The following is a 21,963-nucleotide window of genomic DNA, read 5'->3' on the forward strand; positions in this document are numbered from 1 at the left end:
GTCTGGTCTATTTTTGCCTGTTTATTTGTGCCAGACACATCATTAGCATTCCGCCTGACTCTGACTGTCTGTACCAAGTTATTAGAATCCTATTTAAAGCCAAAAGCAGATCGGCAGAATTTGAAGATGAAATGATGTCTAGTTTATAGAAATACACTGTATGGAGAAAAGTATTAGAACACCTACTCATTTAAGGGTTCTTGCAAAATCCGAATCTGAAGTTTGGAGACACTAAATGAGTGTAAGCGTGAGCATCTGAGCAGCTTTCACAGGGGCCTAAATATGATGGCTGGATAATCCTATCAGAGCATCTTCAAAGTAGCAGGGTGTGAGTAGACCACCACATTTTTGTAAATATGTTATTATATCTTTGCAATTTTTTATTATACAAGTGAAATCCTTTTTTCCACTCCTCCATGACGGCATCATGGAGATGGTGGATGTTAGAGTCAGAAGTCTCAAATACTTCAACAAAAAGAGCCAATCAGCTTGCTTCCTGTGCTTAATGTGGAGACCTGTGCAAGCGCAGTAGCCATACCAAGCTGGAAAATAATAGTTTTGTTTCCATTATTGAGTTAAACTCTACAAATTAATCAGGTTTTAATACTAATATAAAACTTGTTTTTGAATTGGTAATTTGATGTTCAATTTCTAGTATTTTGGTCTCTCCACCCCATTTAAAGAGATAAGAGTCTGGTCTTGTATAAGTGATAACTGCCTGGTGGCATTGCAAAAATGGCTGCCATGTAAAGAGACATTGCTTTAAAGACCATATGTGTTAAAGGGGACATATTATACCTGTTTTTACACAGGTTAGAATAGGTCTATGAACTATATAAAACATGTTTATTAAGTAATTTGCACAAAATCACTTTAATATAAAGATATCTTACCAGCCATTTAAGGGCTCTGTCACTTATAAGCTGCAAATAAGCTGTTGCTGGCCACATCATGTTTACACTAAGCATTTACCATGTGATAGTTTTAGCTTGTGCTACAGTAAATGGAAAAATGAACAAGCTGTGGGGGTTGACAGGTGAGGGGTGGTTCCAGGGCGGTTCTATGCACATTTCCTTATTGTGACATCATAATAAGAGAGCCATCCAAACGGTTCATAGAATTACATGATTCCTGACACTAGTGTTGTTGTCAAGACCGCTAGAACCGAGTCAAGACCAAGACCTTTTAATAGTCGAGTCTGAGTCAAGACCGAGACTGGAAAAAAACGAGACCAGATTAAGATTTAAAAATAAAAACATTAAAGTATCTTTTCTATTTATCAAAATTACGCTTAATCTGTGTCTCATCTGAAACTTAATCATAAGTCACAACATGAAGTCAACTGAATCAAATTCTATATATTTTTTTTCATTATAAAATCTAAAAAAACAATCACAATTTGCTCTCAAACAGCTTGTTCCTAAGGTTAGCTAGCTTGTCGCTAACATTAGCTAGCTTGTTGCTAGCTTTAGTTCTCTCCCCAGTAACATTAGTATTTTAACTAGCTCATCACTATGGTTAGCTAGCTTGTCGCTAAGGTTAGCTAGCTTATCTCTAGCTTTAGTTCTCTCCTTGGCAACATTACTATTTTAGCTAGCTCATTACTAAGGTTAGCTAGCTCATTGCTAGTTTTAGTTCTCTCCCTGGTCACATTAGTATTTTAGCTAGCTCATTACTAGGGTTAGCTAGCTTAACACTATCTTTAGTACTTTTCCAGGTAACATTAGTATTGTAGCTAGCTAATGTCGCTAATGTTAGCTAGCTTGTTGCTAAGGTTAGCTAGCTCGTCACTAAGGTTAGCTAGCTTGTTGCTAAGGTTAGCTAGCTCGTCACTAAGGTTAGCTAGCTTGTCGCTAAGGTTAGCTAGCTCGTTAGTTATCTCGCTAGTTTGTACTTACCTCTTACCTCTGTAGCTTTAGCACTCTTCCAGGTAACATTAATATTTTAGCTGGCTCATCCCTAAGGTTAGCTAGCTTGTCGCTAAGGTTAGCTAGCTCATCATTAGCTTTTGTTCTCTCCCCGGTCACATTAGTATTTTAACTAGCTCATAACTAGGGTTAGCTAGCTCAACACTAGCTTTAGTAGTCTCCCAGGTTACATTAGTATTGTAGCTAGTTCGTCACTAAGATTAGCTAGCTTGTCACTAAGGTTCTTGTGAAAGTTTTCTGCGCAACCAAACAGTATAATTCCAGTGAGCTGGTAAAAAAAAGAGCAAATTTAACACTTAACGTCAGACTTGTCTTTTGCTGTTAGCAAATCGATGTATCGATTTTAGGAATAGAGAAAAAAGAACTTCACCGTAGACAGAGGATTTGGTCTCGGCCGGTCTCGTCCACAGTCTCCTAGACAAGACCGATTCCAAACAAGGTCGATACCGAGACGAGATCGAGACCACTCGACCGGACTCGAGTACTACAACTCTACCTGACACCAAACTCTTTCAACTGACTTACAGAAAATGGGCAGATGGATTTTTATAGGAGCAGTCGAGACCCAAGTGGAAATACAACAGCATGCAAGAAGAGTTTTGCATAATAGGTCATCTTTAAACCATATGTATTTATTTAGAACACACCACCAGCCCCAGAAAAGCAGGTGAAATTGTAGGCAGTGGCTGCTGGTGCTGAGATGAGTGTGATTATGAGTGTGTTATTGAAGCACACAGAGCTGTTAAATTAATGTCCTCTATTGCATATTCCTCCTATTTGTGCTTTTATTAACCCTCTGTATGCATGCAGCAGCAGCACAGTGTGTATTCAGAGACTCAGGTGTTATTTGTTTATAGAAGATGGAGCATTTTGGTGTGTTTTCTATGTGCTCTTGAAGGTGAGTCAGAGGGCCTGGCAGTGGTCTCTGGGGGGATCAGATTGAGATGTGATATTATGCAGCCAATATTAAAGAGGATAGATCCCTGTTGACCCTCAGGACCCCCTGGCTGAAATTGTTTAATAGGATATTGAGGACGTGGCATTTATGGATCTGAGTGGAGCTATTTGCTTAATGAACTTTAAACCTGTGTGGAGTGCTGGGAGTGAGATTCACCCGTCTACACTCCAAGACTTGCCACTTTATCCTTCACACACCGCCTGTCTGAAGTTTGGGGACAGTAAATGAGAAAGTGTAAGCATCTGAGCAACTTTCACAGGAAACATAATATGATGACTGGATGAGTGCATCAGAGCATCTCCAAAACAGTAGGTTTTGTGGGCCTGTGTTAATTTTGATAATTAATTTTAACTCAGTTTTGGTCTTAAGCCCTATCCGGCTCATGTCCTCTGTGATTTTATTCCCGTCCGGAACGACCATAGGTGTGTTTTTCTCAGATGTCCTCTAAAAATTATAGACTGAATTATCTACTGTTTTTCGCTGAACTTGGTGGTCCTCCGATAATTTTAGTCCTGTCCGGACGCACATATCTGAGTTTCGTCTCCTCGTGTTTAACAAAATAGCTGTTTGTCCACTGCCACGCACCGTAAGTACACTCTGAGCATGTGCGTTTCCACGGAGGTCCACATAAACACAACAGCAAGTGGAAAGCTACTGAAAGCTACTGAACGTGATGTCATGCGGTTTACCATCATTTTTTAACAACACACTACCCTCACCTGTAAGCAAGGTGTGACAGACTGAGAAAGCCAAAAAAACTTACCGGTCCTGTTTTTTTAATGGAAGTCCAGATGCAGGAGTTTTATAACTGAGTATAAGTGTCAAATATTTTTAATTTGGCACAGCTGTATTATTTTCATTTCTCTTCACAATTTTGTGCTGCTTGTGCTATTTTGTGTTGGCCTGTGACTTAAAATTTTAATAAAATACATTTAATTTGTGGTTGTAAGGTGACAAAATGTGAAAAGTTCAAGGAGTTAGGAATACTTTTTTTTTTTTTTGCAAGCCACTGTATATACAGTGATCTTCTCCTTCAGTCTTAAAACAACAAAACAGCAACTGGAGGATTAGCATTTCTGCAGTTACTGGAGGGCTTGGTCAGCGTGCTCAGTGAGTGTGTGTGTGTATTTGAGAATGTGGGAGTGAGTGGATGGGTTTGTAATGAGGTGAAGTATCGCAGACAGTTTAGCAAAGCTCTCAGGAACATTTTCACCTCATCACAGCCAGGCTCACGCACAGGAGGCGCTGAAGACAGATGAGGTGAGCTTTAACTGGCCGGGATGAACCCGGCAGAGCCAACGAAACCTAATCTCATCCTCTACACACACACACACACAGTCCACCTGCATGACCACTGGACTCCAGCACACCTCATCATCTCCAGTCAGTCTGAAGGAAGCGAATGGGAGTATGAAGAGGGAGCTGTGGGATGCTGGGATACTACAATATGGAGCTGCTCGTATATTCCTTGGCCTGCTGAGCCAACATGTCCGACAACCAGGAAGCAACAGGATAATTTATATACGCACTTTCACTTTTTACAAATCCACTGTAGGTCAGTTTCCATTTTACCTTTAGTGGAGATTCTCCATTCAGAAGGCTGTGTAGTTCAGCATTAATCCCTTAATCTCTGTGTGGAAAACCGATATCAAGGGGCCACAATATTCATAGAGGGGTCAAGTATTATTCCCCAAGTCACAGCATGTTCAAAAACTAGAATGTAGTTTAAAATGTTTACACAGTTAAAGTGGCAGTCCGTATTATTTTGTGTTTAAACTGAAAACAGAAGCATTCCTGAGCGGAGAAGAGATAAAATATTGTGTTTAATGGTACCAGTCTGCTGGAACCACCATCCCTGCTAAGCCTTATTTATTAATTCTAAAAACTGTTGTGTCGGGTCACTTTTCATGGGAGTTCTTCTGGCCCTGTCACATGTCTTTATGTACTTACGTCACACGTACAACCTTTAAAAAAAGGACTGGCTCTGTTTTACTGAATGCGAGCAGCTGGTGGAGCAATGGAGACTTCAGAAGAGGAAACTCAGAGCTCAGTACCTCATTCACTCATATTAAAAACAAAGAAGCAAAGGAGTGAAACAAGCTCTGAAGCCAAAAAGGTACATGATAAAGTCCACACTAAAACCAGGATTAATATCGGATTGGTGTTTGAATGATGGAGAGAGCTCCGAGACTGCTATCTCTCTCTCTCTCTCTCTCTGACTGAACATAACCTGGAATCAGATTCATCCGCTCTCAAAAGCATCCGCATCAAACTCAAGTTTATTTGATAATCTGAAAAATGTAAGTATGACAAAAAAAGCAAAAACAAAATAAGTTTGTAAGAATGGAAATACTTTTTCACGCCACTTTATAATGTGACGTTCAGAGGTGGGGGAACCGTGCATCCACCTCACGCCATGAAGCACAGCCCCTGTCTGTCCCAGCTGGTCTGCATTGGACTGATTGAGCAGCCTGTGCTTAACTATAACCAAGGAAGTGATCTAATAAGAAAACAAAAAACTCAAAGAAAATATTCAGTCAACACATTTCTTTTATTTGAAGTTAAAGCCACTCAATTTAACACTGGAATGACTTAAGAGTAGAAGTAATTCACATTCTGTATACAAACAGTTGATTATAACAAAATATCAACTACATTTCTCACTTTCGTTTCTATGCTGATGTGAGAAGCAAGATATACAAACCAACCACCTCGAAAAAAATAATCATTAATGATTAATGAGGACATTTACCAACTACAATCTCACTTCAGTTCATGGAGATCTGTAAAGGCTACACATGCTCGTGTAAATGTATAAACTCCATTTAATGATTCACAAAAACTACAGACACACTTCAATTAAGTTAAATTAAAGATAAGGCTTAAAGTAACACACTGTAATCTATGGTTTTGATTCGTTTAAAAGACCCTGCATGTGGATACAGTATAACAAGACGACTTGCAGTACTGAAGTGCTCCAACCCTATATAGAAACACTTATATAATATATAATATATATTTATTTAAAAACTGTCTCACATGAAATCAAACTAGACCTTTATATCCATTATTATGGAATATGAACACCTTATTGCAACAATTTCTGCATACATAACTAAAGGAACTGAAGCAAACTTTATAGATATATATTTGCATATTCAAAGCTAACATGCAATTTCAGGCCGTTGTGCTGTAGGTTGTAGCATGCTGGTGTGAAATATTCTGCAAAATATATACAGCTCTGGAAAAGACCACTTAAAAATGATGAGTTTCTCTGATTTCAATAAACTGAAAACCTCTGGATATAATCAAGAGGAAGATGGATGATCACAAGCTATCAAACCAAACTGAACTGCTTGAATTTTTGCACCTGGAGTAAAGCAGCATAAAGTTATCCAAAAGCAGTGTGTAAGACTGGTGGAGGAGAACATGATGCCAAGATGCATGAAAACCGTGATTAAAAACCAGGGTTATTCCACCAAATATTGATTATTTCTAAACTGTTAAAACTTTATGAATATGAACTTGTTATTTCATCCATTCATCTCATTTTCTGCAAACTAAATGCTCTAAATGACAATAATTTTATTTAGAATTTAGAAGAAATTTTGTCCGTAGTTGTAGAATAAAACAACAATGTTAATTTTACTCAAACAAACACTTATACATAGCAAAATATAGATAAACTGATTCAGAAACTGAAGTGGTCTCCTATTTTTTGCCAGAGCTGTATGTATATGAAATGCTATTTCTGTACTTTAAACAATTATGGATTACAATTATTCAGCCAAAATGATTCGTACACTCATACTTATAGGGATTAAATCTAAAGAAAAGAAGATTTATGTGTTTTAAACACTGAACTATGCTCTTATTATCTGACCAAGTATAAGCAGTTCAGTTCACCCATTAAACAAACATTAAACTAGACATCAATCCATGTGTTTTACGTTATTAAGCAACATACCTTCCTAAATCTAGGTGTCTTTTTTCATTCTACAAGTTCAAGTATTTAAGACATAAGATTGGTTAACCAAAAAAACGAACCCTGTAACTTAAAGGCTTGTTTAAATTCAGTCTCTTCAGCCTAATTATAAGCTGTTCCTATAGCTGCTTAAACCTATGTTCACCAAACCTGTTCCCAGAGATCCACCTTCTTGCAGGCTCTAGTTGCACCATTTCTTAACCCCAAAAATCCTTCCGATTATTGCCTTGAGAAGTGCTTGTGTGCTGAATGAGGAGGTGTGTTGGATCTGGATTGTAGGTGAATCCTGCAGAATGGTAGGTAGCTCTCCTGGTGGAGAACTGGTGACCAACAAAGTCTGAACTCCCAAGTCATCAAGTAATTTAAGCACTGTTAAAGAAACCTCAACACCATCTGTTGTTGCCTACAGTTACGCAAATCACCAAGTAAGGCTATGTTCACACAGCAGGTAGAAGTGGCTCACATTGGATGCACCATATTTTTTGCGCACTTCAAATCTTTTAATTTTCCTAAAAATCGTCAGTGTGCCTTAAAATCCTGTGCATTTTATGTATATATTTTACCTATATATTTTACCAGTCAGATCGTAAGGAGCAGTAAAGCCACTCTGCTGAAGTACAGAATTTTAATGGAGTTTCAGTTCAGTTCTCCAACAGTATTAGCATTAGCCGCTAACCACGAGAAGTGTTAGCTTTTTGGCCACCCTGCTAACCCTGACTAGCACTGCTGGAGCAGCAATAGCATCAGCCACTAACCAGAGCGCTAGCTCTTTTGCTGTTCAGAGGCGAGTATATCAGGCTGTAGTCTGTGTGTTTACCTTGTTAAAACAAGCTACGTGGAGCGAACTGCTAGCTAATATCACCCTGGGTTACCGGAACATGTCCTTCAGCGTAGCTCCGTCGGGTGTAATTAGCCGCTAACTGCTAACGGTTACCCACTAATGCTACTTCTCCAGCTTTAGTGGAAATCTGTAAAACTAAGCTTGCTGTAAGTAAACGGAAGCGCTTTACCTACCCAAATAAACAGTTTTATGAGAGAAATCCAAGTAGATTTACATCCAGCGCTCGTCTGAAATATAAACAAACAACGAATTTGATATTTTTGCGGAGCACATTGGTTTAGTGTTTAGCACGTTTGCCTCCCTGTGCTGGGGTCCAGGGTTTCAAGTCCTTGTCTGGGTGGAGTTTACATGTTTTTCCATGTGGGTTTCTTTCAGTCACTGGTTTCCTCCCATCGTTCAAAAACATAAAGATAAATGTGTTTATGACTGTATGCCCATATATGGATTGGCACTCTGTCCTGGGTCAACTCCTCAGTGCCCAATGCAGTCTTACAGGTGGGTGGTTGTTTCAGGTTAAGAGTATGCTGTGTGTAATTGGCTGCCACATCTCACCGGTGTGTGGATGACTGCTGAGTGTAAATGGTTGTGTGTGTTTAGAAAGACGCTATATAAGTGTAACTTCATATATTCAATTCAGATTTGGTCTACGTCAATATGTGGTACTGAAACCCAATACATATCAGATTTGTAAATATAGGGAGAAGTTTCTGTGTTCCAGAGGGTGTATCTATGCAGTGTGAAGCTGCTTTAACACTGAAAGCTGAAGGAATGCTAAAACGCTGCATTTTTAAACACATTGTTTTTAATAGGACGTGCAGTGCAGATGTACGGTTACAAGCAGTGAACGCAGCACATACAGCATTCAGTATGAAACTGCTTAAAGCATGGAGCAGCAGAGACAGTGTGCGTTCATAGATGTGGTAATTAGCTTTATCTGGCTAATATATCAGATTACACTGCACCTTATTAGCAGTTTAGCTCAAATAAAAGGAGAATATTTAATAGCTGGGTCTGATTGAGATGGACCACTTTCTCACGTTGTTTTGATCCACACCCCAGTGCGATTACTGTTTTCACACCTGAACTTCACGTGAAGCATTGCTCTTTTGTGCATTCACGCCAGTTTACATAAAAATAAATGAAAAATACATAAGACTTTAAGAGAAAATTAGATATGCGGCAACTTTTACCTGCTGTGTGAATGTAGTCTAAAACATTTTAGAAAGTTCAGACTTTGTTCAAACAAAACTACAATGAACAAATGAATCTAAGCATAAATCTAAATTCACAGAGTTCTTATAGTCTTATAGTTACAGAGAGCATCTCAGTAGCTTTCCTGATATTACTGTCTCCTTATATGTTTAAATCTACGTTATACAATTGTAAAAATAGGATGTAGCTGCATTAAACTCATGTTTATGTGTGTGTGTGTATGTGTGTGTGTCTAGTTGTGCTTGGTAATGATGAGGTTCCTTAGCATGTCGAAGGAGTTCCCGTCCGGCTGGACTGAGACGGTGCCCTGCTCTCGAGAGCTCACCTGCAGGAAGCCATGATCATCCAGCCCCACTACAGCAGCCTCTGGACCATCCTCGCTCCACAAGCGCACCTGTGTATTACTGCAAACACCACAATTAATAATTACTCATACTTATTAAATATACAGCACATGCGCTACGAAACACATTATTCATTACAGATTAACTCCTACCCTGCTTTCATACAAGCAGTGTTGCGAACAAGAATGGTAATTCTTAGTTCTTAGAAAAAGATGGAGATTTATGGCAATGAATGTCAGTATATTCGATAATCGCTCTTAAGAAGACGGATGAGTAAAATTAGGAGTAAAGCGATGTTGGATTCCCTTTTTGGAAAGATCAGGAGATTCGCACCGAACCAGAGCTTGAAATCCAAGATGGCTGCACCGCACATTAACAGTAGTAAAAGCAGTAGAATTAAAGCTACTGTTTATTAGCCCTTCTGTCTATTTGTGTCTCATTAAATCAGTTGGAAACACAGTACAGTCCAACTTCCATCTGTGGACATGTTTCATAGTGTTTGAATCCACAAAATACTGCATAATGCACTGTAATAGCTGGAAACGCTAACAATACTAACAATGGCTGATACATAAAAAGAAAAAGTGGGGCATATTTTTATTTTACAATAAAAAACGTGCAAAACATAAAAAAACACTACAACATAGAGATATTCACAGAATTGTGTACAGCTCTGGATAAAATAAGAGACCACTTAAATTATTATTATTATTATTTTTTTTTTTTACCAATTTTTTAATTTATTTTAATTTATTTTAACCTCTGGAATATAATCAAAAGGAAGATGGATGATCACAAATCATCAAACCAAGCTGAACTACTTGAATTTTTGCACCAAGAGTGGCATACATTTTTCCAAAAGCAGTGTGTAAGACCGGTGGAGAAGAACATGCCAAGATGCATGAAAACTGTGATTAAAAACCAGGGCTCTGCATCTTTTTAATTTTTTTTCATTTCAGCCATTTCTCATTTTCTGAAAATAAATGTTCTAAATGACAATATTTTTAATTGGAATTTGGGAGAAATTTATAGTTTATAGAATAAAACAACAATGTTCATTTTACTGAAACATATACCTATAAATAGCAAAATCAGAGAAACTGATTCAGAAACTGAAGTGGTCTCTTAATTTTTTTCCAGAGCTGTATTTATATATATATATATATATATAACACATGTATAATATATATATTCATAGAAGTGCAAGTCTATCTACAAGTTGAAAATCACATTAATATATTAATTCAATTAATCAAATTAATCTGATTAGCCTCAAAGCTCTAATTGGCACAGGTCACAATTATGCTGCTCTGCATCATTAAAGTAAGCAGACAGACAGGAAGCTAAACTCACCTGTGCACCCATCTCTTGTAGTACAGAGGCAGCACTGCGCTCGGCCCCTGCTGCTGGAACTGAGAGATGAGCTGCTCCAGCAGAGTGACCGAGCGAGCGATGAGCTGAGCCGAGCTCAGGGGCTCCAGACTGCTCCCCCGCTCCCAGTTCTGCTGCACCACCAGGTCATTAATGCAGATGGTGGGGTTGCTGTTACTCACATTGAAGCCACAGCCTACAAGCCATGGGAAGAGAATGAAAGAGGAAGAATTTATTACTAAAAATAATGTTCAAAACAAACAAATAAAAAATAATGTGGTTAAAATAATGTGGTAAAAGCATTACCGACGAGGAGGTGGAAGGTGGACCCCATTACAGTGGAGTTAACCAGAACTCCTCCCAGCTTCATCAGGTTACTGTAGTAGATATCGTTGGGCCATTTCAATCTAAGATCAATATCCTTTAAAAGGGAAGAAAAAACAAATAATAATACGTTAATTTTAATTATTTTTGTGAGTTATTACTGCATTTTTACATAAGGTAAACACTTGTATTTCTAAACTGACACATTTATAAGAGAAGATAAAAAAATCAGCTTTTAATGATTGTATAATTATAATATTTAGATATAAAGTCATTATTGAGCATTTCTATTTGAATATTCATAATTAAATTTACACACAATGTAAACAACTACAATATACACACATTATGTCACAAAATGACAAAAGCAGAAATAATTACTTTAGTGTAGAGATGGACAATATGACAATATTTTATTATATCTTGTTACGTCTGTTATTGTGATAAATGATGCACATCTAAGTATATCATGGATTGAAAGTGTTTAAAAACGCACTGACAAACTGTGTATTTTTATTAACAGACACTGTAGTTCTGTTCAACTTGATAAAAAAAAAAATATTTAATATTTTTTAGGAAATGTGCCTCTTCTAATGCATGTTGTCTGTGTGTAAAAAAATATGATGATAAATATTGTGTAACCATAAACATTTCTTTAAATATCATGATCTGTTATTTTTTTTTTAGCACAAATAATATCTCGATTTTTAGCCAATATTAAGATTTAATATATTTATCAGCATCACTGTTTAAATCTTTGCATTTTAAAAATGTACTCTCAACATCTCAACCATGACTGGAAAATCAGATATCTCTCAACCAATCAGAGACAGTTTTATTTCCATAAAAAGCAAAATAAAAAAAAAGCACTGTACTGTATAATGTAACCACTTTAAAAAAACTGTGAACTGGGCAGGCGTCCTATTTCTAAAAACACCTGCACATTCAGACACACTCTGGTTTCCATTTCTGTAAGAGGGAAATGGGAATACAAACACTGCCTGTTACTCTTAACACATCCCATAATACTTCCTGGTTCGTGGACACACAAACAGTTCACTCCGGCAGAACACACACCCACGGCATGCTTCAGCGGTACACCAGCGTAAATACATCTGTTACTTGTGCTTGGTTCCAATCAAACACCCCTACACACTGACCAGATTGTATGTGTGTGTATGAGAGTGTGTGTGTGTGTGTGTGTGTGTGTGTGTGTGTGTGTGTGTGTGTGTGTTTGGGAGCATGGGGACAGGACTGGAAGATCTTAAGCACGCTGCTGTAGTTGATTGTGACATGTCTGATTAGTGAAATGGACAGCAGCACCTGCTCAGGAGGCCTACTGGGGTTCTGAGCTTTCACTGTGCATGTATGTGTATTAAAGAGGCAATACACTCTTCTGGTCAAAAGTTTTAGTACAGCCCTAATTTTTACAGTTTTTTTATTTATATTTAAGTAGTTTAGATCTGAATAATAACCAGCAATGGGACAAAATCCAGTTACCTCAAATGATACAAAAGAAAGCAAAATATTGCTGAGGCTTTTAATAAAAACAAATGAACTAAAAACGGTGAGTTAAAGTTGCTCAAACAGGTTGCCAAGTTCAGAAACTGCAGTAAAAACGGCATTAGATGCAACCCAATCTAAGCTCCATGGCCAGACATGGAGTAAAATGCAAGCAATTATTGGTAACGCATTTTATAAATGGATCCCAGAAAGACTACAAGACGAATCTGTCAAGCTGAGCAATATGTTATTGGGATATGTAACTATATGTAAATATGTAAAATACCTCCAACTCCAGTGTGTATATTTTGAGAGCAGTGGCCTTTTTTCTGATAATGAGGTTAACTTTGGCTAATACAGCTAGCAGTGCAGCTGCAACCTACTCTGAATCTACTGAATCTTCTCAAACAAGCTCAAAACAAGTTCAAGAGTGTTTTTTTTTTTTTTTTTTTTGCAATGGCAAGCGACTATTTTTCATACTCTAAATTGATCAGCTAGTATTATATATGTTTGCAATGTTTTTTGGTCTGTTTTTTAACTGTCAAATGTTAGCTAGCAGCACAGCTGGCTGCATTAACCAAAGCTAACCATTATCCATTATCAGGAAAAAAAAAAAAGTTACAAACCCCAAAAACATATTACTCAGTTTAAAAGATTCGTCTTGTAGCCTTTCTGGGATCCATCTATCAAAAGCATCATGCTAACCCTAGTTGTTACTCACATTTTACTTCATCGCTGGTCATGGAGCTATTAATAAGGATCTAAAGCTGTTTCTGCTGCAGTTTCTAATCGAGGTAATTTGCTCACTTCCATGGCTGTAGCACACTGTGCATGTCTGCCATTATGTTCCATAACTGGTAACCCAGGGACTGTATTAATTGACGCTGCAGAAAGTTGTCGGCCTCTAAATACAGAAATACAGCTCAACATCTACTGACCCCGCTCTGTCATTAAAAAAAATATAATTTGATGAGTAGAGTTTAACTGCTGAATGGGCCAGGATTTTTGTCAATTGTCTGCCTGACATTTCACCACTTAATCTTGAGGATTTCTATTAAAGTATTACATAAAAAGCTTTCATGCTTTTCATGTTTGTGCCAAGGAACATTACTAAAAAGCATAATTGTAATTGTAATAGAAATATATATTTGAAAAAAGAAATAAATCTGCTAATGTGAAAATATAATGAATGTAATCATACAATTCATTTTAAAATTAATATTTTCCTGAATACAAATCAAACAGTTCTTGTCCTCCAAACCTTTAGTTTTATTATGTTTGTCTAGTGTTTAAGTCTATTTTCAAATCTGCAGAATTTTGATTTCTATTATTGATCTGGAATTATTAAGTGGAGTAGAGAGTGAACATGCAGCTTCTCCAAGTGTCCTGTAGTAGATTTCAAAGCCCTTACATTTTCAGAATGTAAATAAGTTATTTACTGCAGGAAAAGTTTTTTTCTGCACCTGTAGCCCTTATGCATGACAAGGCATTTTAGGAGTTTAAATGCAATTCATTTATATTTTTTCATTACAGAAAATTGTATTATTTTGATTTCTGTTTTTAATCACTTTACAGCAATATAGAATACAAACCAACATATATTGCCTGCAGTGTGAACAAAGCCAGTTAAACCAGATTAGCTAAGTTCTATTTGTTCAGATTCTAGTTTTCTATTCAATGCAATTCAATACTGTACATATTGATTACATTGCAGTCTTTACTCCTCATTTCTGGATTGTCTGGAAGCGTACCTCGTATCCAGGCAGTGTGCGCACAGCCTCCACCACAGCGAGAGCAGCGAGGTGCTGTAGGAAGGGGATTCTCTGGCCGAGTCGTGAGCTCACCTCCACCTGCAGGTGCAGTGTGAACATGGCACAGCCCAGCGGACTCAGCCACGCGTTCCCTCCACGCCCTGCAATACAGTTAACAAGCCTGTCAAACACACACTCTCCACTGAGCCGACACTCGTCCAACACATACATGTAGCATGTAACTAGCATCATGTTAACTACATGTCTAAATATAGGGTATAGGGCTGTGTATCGGCAAGAACACAAACTCCCTCCTTATGCAGTCATATCAATGTCAAAAGGCAAGTCAGTGATGCAAAAATACCAAGTAAAAAAAAAAAATTAACCTCTCTTTTTTTTTATACATTTTGCGAGTGTAAATTTACTTCTTGCAAGCACAAATGTGAAACTAGCGAACAAAAAAGGGAATTGTGTGCGCACTGAACAAAATATCAATCCTTAGCTTCATTTTTCTTCCTCTTGGGTTTTTTTCTCCTCTCGAATTCACAGCTGTTCTTTTTATTCGAAAGAATATTTTTTGCTCAAGTATTGAAAGGAATGGTTTTGAAAGTTTGGGGGCGGAGTCAGGGTCACCTCCCTTAGCGAATGCTATTGGCTGATATCTCCAGGATTTGTGACAGACTGCCTACTACTAGCACCCGGAGAGGGGAGAGAAAGAAGGACAGCAGGAGAGTAAGCTAGGAGCTAGATATAGTCTCTGTAAAACGCAAAATCCACTGGAGATCCTATGTAAATCTATAGTTTCACACAGAGCCGCAGCAGAACTGCCCAGGCGGTTGGATTTTTACTTTTAACTAGTATAAACAGAATCTCAATTGTACTTCGCTGGTGGTGTTTCATAGAAAAATTCTTACCATTTGTCCCTTAGCTCTGAATTACTGGGCAAAGCATAAAACACTGATGTGTTATTTGCGCAAATAAAACAGGAATTAACTGCCAGGCTGTTCCTAGCGCTGTTAGCTCCTATCTGATTGACTCGCTTTTCTGAATATTATCTATTACTAGCTACTGCAGACAATGGAGGTTAAACCGTTTCATGTGCAGCATAATATAGAACTCAGAGACCTATAGTATTTTACAAGGAACAAGAAAAAGTGGATTTTAGCAGCAGGACACCTTTAAGTTTTATTAACAGTGTTAAATGGTTCAGTAAGTACGTCTGACTAGGGCCTGCATGCTGAGTGTGTGTTAGGGGTGCAGTCAGTGAGAGAAGCTGTGGGAGAGCAGTGTGTTGATTACAGACCTTTGCCCTTAGTCTGCCGGGCTGCCACGGCAATCAACCCCATGTCCTCCGGCACCTTCAACATCAACCTGCAGAAACAAACAAAATAAAAAAAATAATACAAACCATACAATACAATTCTCTACACTCTATTCAGAAAATGTTAAGTTTTACTACAGCACATTGCACCAGCATGTTAGTGGTTGATCAGCCATAACTTGATCACTGTTGAAGTGAAGTGAATAAGACTGATCATGTGTTTACAATAGTGGCTGTTAAAAAGGTGGGCTATAGGCTGCAACTGAAGAACCGGTTCTTGAAGTTGACATGCTGGAAGCAGGACAAATACAAGGATAAGGCATAATGATGTGACCTATGTTGCCTAGATCACAAACATCTCAGAACATCTCCAAAATTGCATACAAGTTTATGGTATGCAGTAGTCAATACCTACCAAAAATGCCCCTGGGAAGGGCAACCGGTCAACCAGCAACAGGGTCATGGGCATTGCTTCGACCAAATAATGGTTTCCCATCCAATATTACCAAAATATTAGTCTTTTTCGTTTGTTTTTAATGTGATAACTGATCTGTGTATGCTATAGGGATGCACAACGATATTGTAGTCATACTGAATCACAGCAGATAATTAAAAAAAGAGATTACAGTACAGAAAAGAGCAGACAATGCAAATTCTTTTCAAGAACTTTTTAAAAAGCGAAAGCACAGACTTCAGGTCTGCAGCTTCAGGCTGCAAACTGCTCTCACTCTCGCTTACTCTCTCACTTTCTCTCTCTCTCTCTCGTGGTTGAAAAGCGAGCTGACAGCTCAGAGCTGCTGGGCTCTCAAGCCGCTGGACTTTAATTGAACTCTGACCCCCATCAGAGGGTTCCTATCCCAGTGCACCCATCAGATAACACCCCCACCAAAGTAAACAACCGCCCACTTGACCCCGTGTCACTTGCGCACACACTTCCTCAGGCCACACAGCAAGGTGACACTCAGGTGTCAATCTCACTCTAATTGCTGAACAAACAGATAATTATTCTGCCAGATGCTGCGATGGGTTTAGACACATGGTCAATGAGGGCACAAAACCTGCAAGTGCCTCCAGTAACAGTGCAATAAGCATCGATTTCAGGAAAGAAAGGAAATGTAGCTAAATTTTGAGACAGCGGCCATTTCTTAATATGGGTTCTTGAGTATTTTTGAGTCATCTTCTGATACCTACGCTGCATTTTAATATTCAGAAAATTATTTACCAAAAATGGTTCAAGTACCAGTAAGTTCTGGTAGTTTAGATGTGTTCTTATCTGCCCTAAGGATTCGAGGAAAATATATCCTGGAACGGCTTGAAATACCTAAGCTTTCATCATGATTTCAACACATTTAAAACGACTCCATGACAGCATGGCAAAAGGTGATTTTCAGAAGCACAATTATTATAAAAATGTTCAGATTTTTTACCGCCTTACTCAATAGTGTGTGTGCATGTGTTACTGCATTGAACTGCATTTTAGAAGTTTGGATGAGTACCGTATTTTTCACACTATAAGGCGCACCATATTATGAGGCACCATCAATTAACATCTGGAGCTTTAGCATTAGGGGCTAACCTCTCCAGCAGTGCTAGCCGGGGTTAGCAGCAGGCTACAGGCCAATAATACTCCCCTTTGAACGGGGAAAATCGCGAGCGCGGCTAGTGGATAATGCTAATGCTCATAATGCATCATATATTTTTCACTACTTTCTGTTTCTGAAGGCTTTCAATTTAAAAGTCCCTGAATTTAGTTTCTGAATTATAGGAGAAACATAAAAATATGAAAACATACTATTTTATATAAAAATTATAAAAATGTACTCAAAAATTCCCTGAATTTATTGAACGTGCTATATTTTAGTTTAGAGACAGACAGCATCATGTGTATGACTTACTACTGTTTGTGTGGGAGCAGTCATTTTGGATTCTGAACTCCCCGACTATCCTAGTAGGAAGGGGACCCTGTAGTGTTTCAGTTAAAACATCCAACTTGGAAATAGGAAATTCTGGAAATTAGCTCAAATGGAAAGCAGCATTAGTTTATTTGACACAAACACTGATTTGTTTAACCTGCGGTAGTCCTGTGGCAGCCTTAGATAAACAGGTTAGCTTGAGATAATAGGGACTAGTCTAAAACACAGATTTTACTGTTATTGTATAGTATAGTATATTCACACTGAACACACGGAAGTCAAGAGGCTTTTAGTCAAGAGGCACAGTACAGTGGTCTGTAAGGGAAGATGCCTGGCTGTTTGTTCTGGGTTAATATCTATCAAACTTCCGCCTGAAGTAGCTTTTTTGTTAAGACAGATCCAGACATCTTTTCTAACTTATGGATATACATTAACCTTTCCTCTCAGCTGAGCTGTGTTGATTATATTCTCTCACATTAGAATAGTTTCTATTTTGGAATACAGTGAATGGAGAGGAGTCTATAAAAAAATATAGAGAATCTCAGCTCAAAAGAATATTGTGCCTTTTAAAATGACTCAATTTTTTTTCTATTGACTTTACATCATATTTAGACTTCAGACTACACAGAAATTATACTTTGTCACCCAAACCACTTTATATTTATTTTCTGTAATCCACCCGTCCATCCTGTCAGGGGCGCAACTACATACTTGTTGGGGTGTATGCAAACGTAGTATCTGCGCCCCCGGGGGGGAGAGATACGTTTTAAAATCATCAGTTGCGGGGGGGTGAGATACGTCCTGTCATTACTTTCCCACTGCGCTCCGCAAACCAGCAAGCTGATTGGCTGTTTCTCCGGAGAGGAAAAATATTTGGGGCTTTGATTTGGCGCCCCCTCTAGTGCAGCGCCCCTATGCATCGCATAGGCTGCATACCCCCTTTTTGCGCCACTGCACCCTGTCATGGCAAACTGCATGACAAAGTGGACTAAGCAAAGTTGGACACTTTTAGCGAAAAATAAGCTTAAACTCCTTCATTCTTGAGAAAAAATAGTGAATAACTCCTTTTCCATAGAAGATGACAACATATTTACACCTATATTGCTTTGCACTGGATACATACAACCTGAGGTTATTTTTACAGCTCATTTTACAGAAGGTAAACGGCACTTAAATGTTTACTGATGCTGGTGTGTGTATTTGGATGGGAAGAAATTACTGAAAAACCTCTGCTAATAAAGACAGCACCCAATTTCCAAAACAAAAAACAAATCAAAAGAATAATCCAAGCATAATGTCAGCATTTTCTTACATCAGAGATTTTTCAAAAGAAAATCACACAGGCTAGTCCTCTACTTAATGCACAATCTTATCCAGCACATGTCCAGGATTTCAACAGAGGTTTCTGAGGAGGAATCAAAATGGACAGCATCTGTGTTCTGAGGTTTCCAACTGAAGAGATATATTTATATTATTTGTTTGTATAGCTGCTTTTAGAGCCACGATTTCCCTCTTAAACAGAGCCAGAATTCTGCATCTATCCAGGCTGGCTGGATGCTCAACAAGCTCAGGAATCTGGAGGGAATCTTGGTGCAATCTGTCATTTACAGAAAATAAATTTGCACAAGAGCTTAACCGGGGGAAGCTCAATCTCTTCGGCCAAAGCCCGGGAGGCTGGGACACAGCGCGGTGATTCAGGGCTTTCTGATGCAAAGAGACAGTGTTATAGAGAGAGACTTTGAACTGCGCTCCCATAATCCGCTAAATTCCTAGACCAAACAGTCGCCGTGAACAGGAGACTGAGGTGGCAACTCTATTAGAACAGAGGAGAGCTTTATCTGTGCTGCAAAATGTAAAAGGAACACCGGCCTTAGACTGAGCTTCGCTGAGAACTAATGAAGCTGAAGCATCAGTCGGATTGGCGATTTGAAAGTTCTGCATACAGTTGTGAACCCCCTTAATTCCAGCCTATAAAAATGGTCCAGACACACTAAGGAAACAGTCTGGTTTGGAAAAATGATGTTACTGCTTACAGTGACTGCTCGGTGCGGCTTATTTGAATAGCAAAGGAACGTTTAACCGCGTCCTTGGAATCTGACCTCGTATTATTACTACATTCAGGCGTTCATCGCGGACAAATAGGTATCTACGAGAAATGCAGATTCAAAAGTGGCTAAGGAGGAGAGGACGCAGGAAACCGAATGCTAATTTGTAGACTCAGGAATTTCTTCCCTCAAACTTGAGCTAATTGAATCGGACACGTTGTAAGAGCCCAACAGCCAAGAAACCGCCATCACGTGCTGCCATCATCAGGAAAAAAACAACAAAAACACGGAGTGTGGGCGGCAGGAACGTCAAGAAATCCTTGAGCCGCTTCTGGCACACGAGCAGATTTCAGAAAAATATTTTAACTATATATTTATATATATGTTTGAATATCAATCGAATGGTCAAGAAAAGAGAGCATGCTTGACTTGGGACGACTCGTAACTGAACTGACTGTTTTAAGTGCTGATGAGAGCTGAGCTGAGCTGAGCTGAGAGAGAATGCCGGGAAGATAAAAAACATTACTTACAGAATCATGTTGTGTATTATTATTATTTAAATACGAGAAATAGACAATGGAAAAGAGACAAAGGAAGACATACCAGAAAAATGTACCATAACTGCAATCAGCAGCTTTGACCGTCTTAAAGTATTGTTTCTTCTATTGCATTTCACTATTACAGTAGGCCTTGAAATATAATATGTAATATAATGCTGATAAAATACTGGTGAATTAATAATGCAAGATGCACACACTGATTCTGATATACAGTAGTGATAAAATAATGTGAACTTTGGTGTTAATTATGTGGTGTTAATTATGGTGTTGAACTGCATTGTGGTCTATTGTAAATCCCTGCAGCCTTCAAGGTGTTTTAGAAAAGAAAATATGTGTATAATTTTTTGTAAACTTAATTTAAAAGAATGTTGCTCATATTTAAATTCAGTAAGTGTGACAGTACTAGTCTCATTACATGTTATGGTTGCTTTAACCCATTGATAAGGATTGGTAAGCACTAATGATTAATTCATTAGAGAGGTGATTGTGGAATCAACCAATCATGTTTTTTTTCCAGTGGAACAAATTGTTGAAAAATGTTCACAATGTTCCAATCAAGAACAACTAAATTTTGAAATAAATGAATTAACACAAATTGCATCCCTATATGGCTACAGTGTTTAATGTAATCAAGCATCTTACCTAGAGTGGCACACATGTTTAACAAGTGTAAACATTTAAATAAAAATACTACTTTCCCAATATATACAACATTTTGTGTGACAGGGTGATTGAGTTGAGCTTGACAGAGTTTGTCTAACATTTAAAAGCAGCAACTAAACCATGTAAAAATGTCAGTATCCAGCTTCATTATTTTTTTATTTTGTTACGTTAAGTTTCTCTGTGATGTCATTTAAAGCAGCAGCAGTAGTGGGGTGGAAGCCTTACGGAAATAAAAAGTATGCCATTTAGTTTAAGTGTTCCAGTTATTTGTCGTCAGCTTAGTATCAACATACCACTAGAAATCCTAACAAATGAATTTAGTAATAACACTAATAGCAGCATTTCCTATTGTATAAAGTATGTTTTTAGGCATGTAAGTGTGTTGCCAGTGTGTGACTTTGAAGATAAATCACTAGATTGTAACATTACAAAGCATAGCTTTTGTTTTATATGTGATAAAAGAAACATTTTAAGGCACATATCAGAAACTGCTTATCTTTTGGTTATATTGGGTCAACCGACCTCTGCAAAATGAGAGATCAAATTGTCAATTTCTTATTAATTATTACATACACACTAATTAGAACTAATTAGTCATCCAGACTATGAAGGAACACATAAGGAATAATTTAATAATCTGATAAAATATTATGCGAGTGGCAGTTTTTGAGGCTGGTAACTCTTGATCTTCTTTTTCTGGGCCGGTCCTAATGAGAGACAGTTATATCATAACATTTTTGATGGTCTTTGTGACTGCACTTGAGGATACTTTTACAGTTCTAGAAATTTTCGGATTTACTGACCTTTTTTCATAATTTCATTTTTTTTTCTTTATTTAGTTGAGCAGTTCTTGCCATAATATGTATTTGAACATTATTTAAATAGAGCTATACACTGTATACCTGTAACTCTACCTCTTCTCAACTGATGCTTTCAAAATACATTAAGAGGAAAAAGAAATTCAAGTAATTAAAAAAAATCTCTTGCCATTTCAGGTAACCCTACCTCTACCTAAATCTGACTGAGAAAATCCAGCCAAGATGTGCAAAACTGTCATCTAAGGAAGAGGTGCTACTTTGAAGAATCCAAAATATAAAACATATATAAAACATTTCTGTTTAAGATTTTATTTTATTTAGTAAATAATTCCACATTTTTTTCTTCACAGTTTTGATGACTTTAGTATTTGTTTAGTATTCAGTAAAGTAATGGAAAACCACTGAATTTAAAGTGTGGCCAAGCTT

General features: G+C 37.8%; 1 protein-coding gene across 3 annotated transcripts in view; it reads right to left on the bottom strand.

Moving 5' to 3' along the window:
* Positions 1-5,418: 5,418 nt before the first annotated feature.
* hlcs (holocarboxylase synthetase (biotin-(proprionyl-CoA-carboxylase (ATP-hydrolysing)) ligase)) overlaps positions 5,419-21,963 on the bottom strand; it is a 48,282-nt gene continuing 31,737 nt past the window's right edge. For all 3 annotated transcript variants that reach the window (XM_007247290.4, XM_022681408.2, XM_007247289.4), the window contains 5 exons: positions 15,521-15,588; positions 14,218-14,378; positions 10,946-11,060; positions 10,622-10,835; positions 5,419-9,328 (listed from right to left, as the gene is read on the bottom strand). In XM_007247290.4, coding sequence (XP_007247352.3) covers positions 9,157-9,328; positions 10,622-10,835; positions 10,946-11,060; positions 14,218-14,378; positions 15,521-15,588 — 730 coding nt within the window. In that variant the 3' untranslated portion in view covers positions 5,419-9,156. The remainder of the gene's footprint in view (positions 9,329-10,621; positions 10,836-10,945; positions 11,061-14,217; positions 14,379-15,520; positions 15,589-21,963) is intronic.

This window comes from Astyanax mexicanus, chromosome 20 (assembly GCF_023375975.1).
Source record: "Astyanax mexicanus isolate ESR-SI-001 chromosome 20, AstMex3_surface, whole genome shotgun sequence".
Taxonomy (NCBI): domain Eukaryota; kingdom Metazoa; phylum Chordata; class Actinopteri; order Characiformes; family Acestrorhamphidae; genus Astyanax; species Astyanax mexicanus.